Source organism: Corvus brachyrhynchos, unplaced genomic scaffold (genome assembly GCF_000691975.1).
Source record: "Corvus brachyrhynchos isolate BGI_N302 unplaced genomic scaffold, ASM69197v1 scaffold738, whole genome shotgun sequence".
Lineage (NCBI taxonomy): Eukaryota > Metazoa > Chordata > Aves > Passeriformes > Corvidae > Corvus > Corvus brachyrhynchos.
This window is the reverse complement of record NW_008239339.1, coordinates 31,767-32,354: the sequence shown is the minus strand read 5'-3', so window position 1 is coordinate 32,354 and position 588 is coordinate 31,767. Positions and strand designations below refer to the sequence as shown.

At 60.5% G+C, this 588-nt stretch overlaps 1 protein-coding gene across 1 annotated transcript in view; it reads left to right on the top strand.

Annotated features, from left to right (window-relative positions):
- Positions 1-331: 331 nt before the first annotated feature.
- Positions 332-588, top strand: part of UBIAD1 (UbiA prenyltransferase domain containing 1) — a 5,905-nt gene continuing 5,648 nt past the window's right edge. Inside the window, 2 exon segments of the mRNA XM_008639005.2 lie at positions 332-392; positions 395-500. Of these exon segments, the coding sequence (XP_008637227.2) occupies positions 347-392; positions 395-500 (152 nt within the window). The 5' untranslated portion in view covers positions 332-346.

The window sequence follows — 588 nt, the reverse complement described above, 5'->3', positions numbered from 1 at the left end:
TTACAAGGAGGCCAAGGAAGGACTCTTCACCAGGAGCAAGGGAGAATGGGCTCAGACTTAAAGAGAGGAAATTTAGTTTACATGTTAGGAAAATGTTCTTCCTGTAAGAGTGGGGAGGTCCTGGCAGAGGTTGCCCAGAGAAGCTGTGGCTGCCCCATCCGCGGAAGTGTCCAAGGCCAGGTTGGACGGGGCTTGGAGCAACCTGGGACAGTGGAAAGTGTCCCTACCCTACCCATGGCAGACGGTGAAACGAGATGAGCTTTAAGGTCCTTCCCAGCGTAAACCATGTCCCGGGTGTAAGCCCTGTGTGCGCCTTGCGCATGCGCAAAAGAAGCAGGGCGCTGCCATGTCGTGCCCCGTGTGTTCCGCTGAAATGTGTCCGGCTGCCCGTGACAGAGCAAGGGCGGTTGTGTCTGTGCCGGGCGTCGGGCGCTCCGTGGCGGCTATGACGTGAATCGTGGTGCTGGCGCGTGCTGCGGGGTGACCCCTCGCCGCCGCGCGTGACGCCGTGGGCCGCTTAATTTTCCTTTTAATTTGTACATCGGGAGGTGCCGGCGGGGGGGGGACACCCCGCGTGAGGGCGGGGGG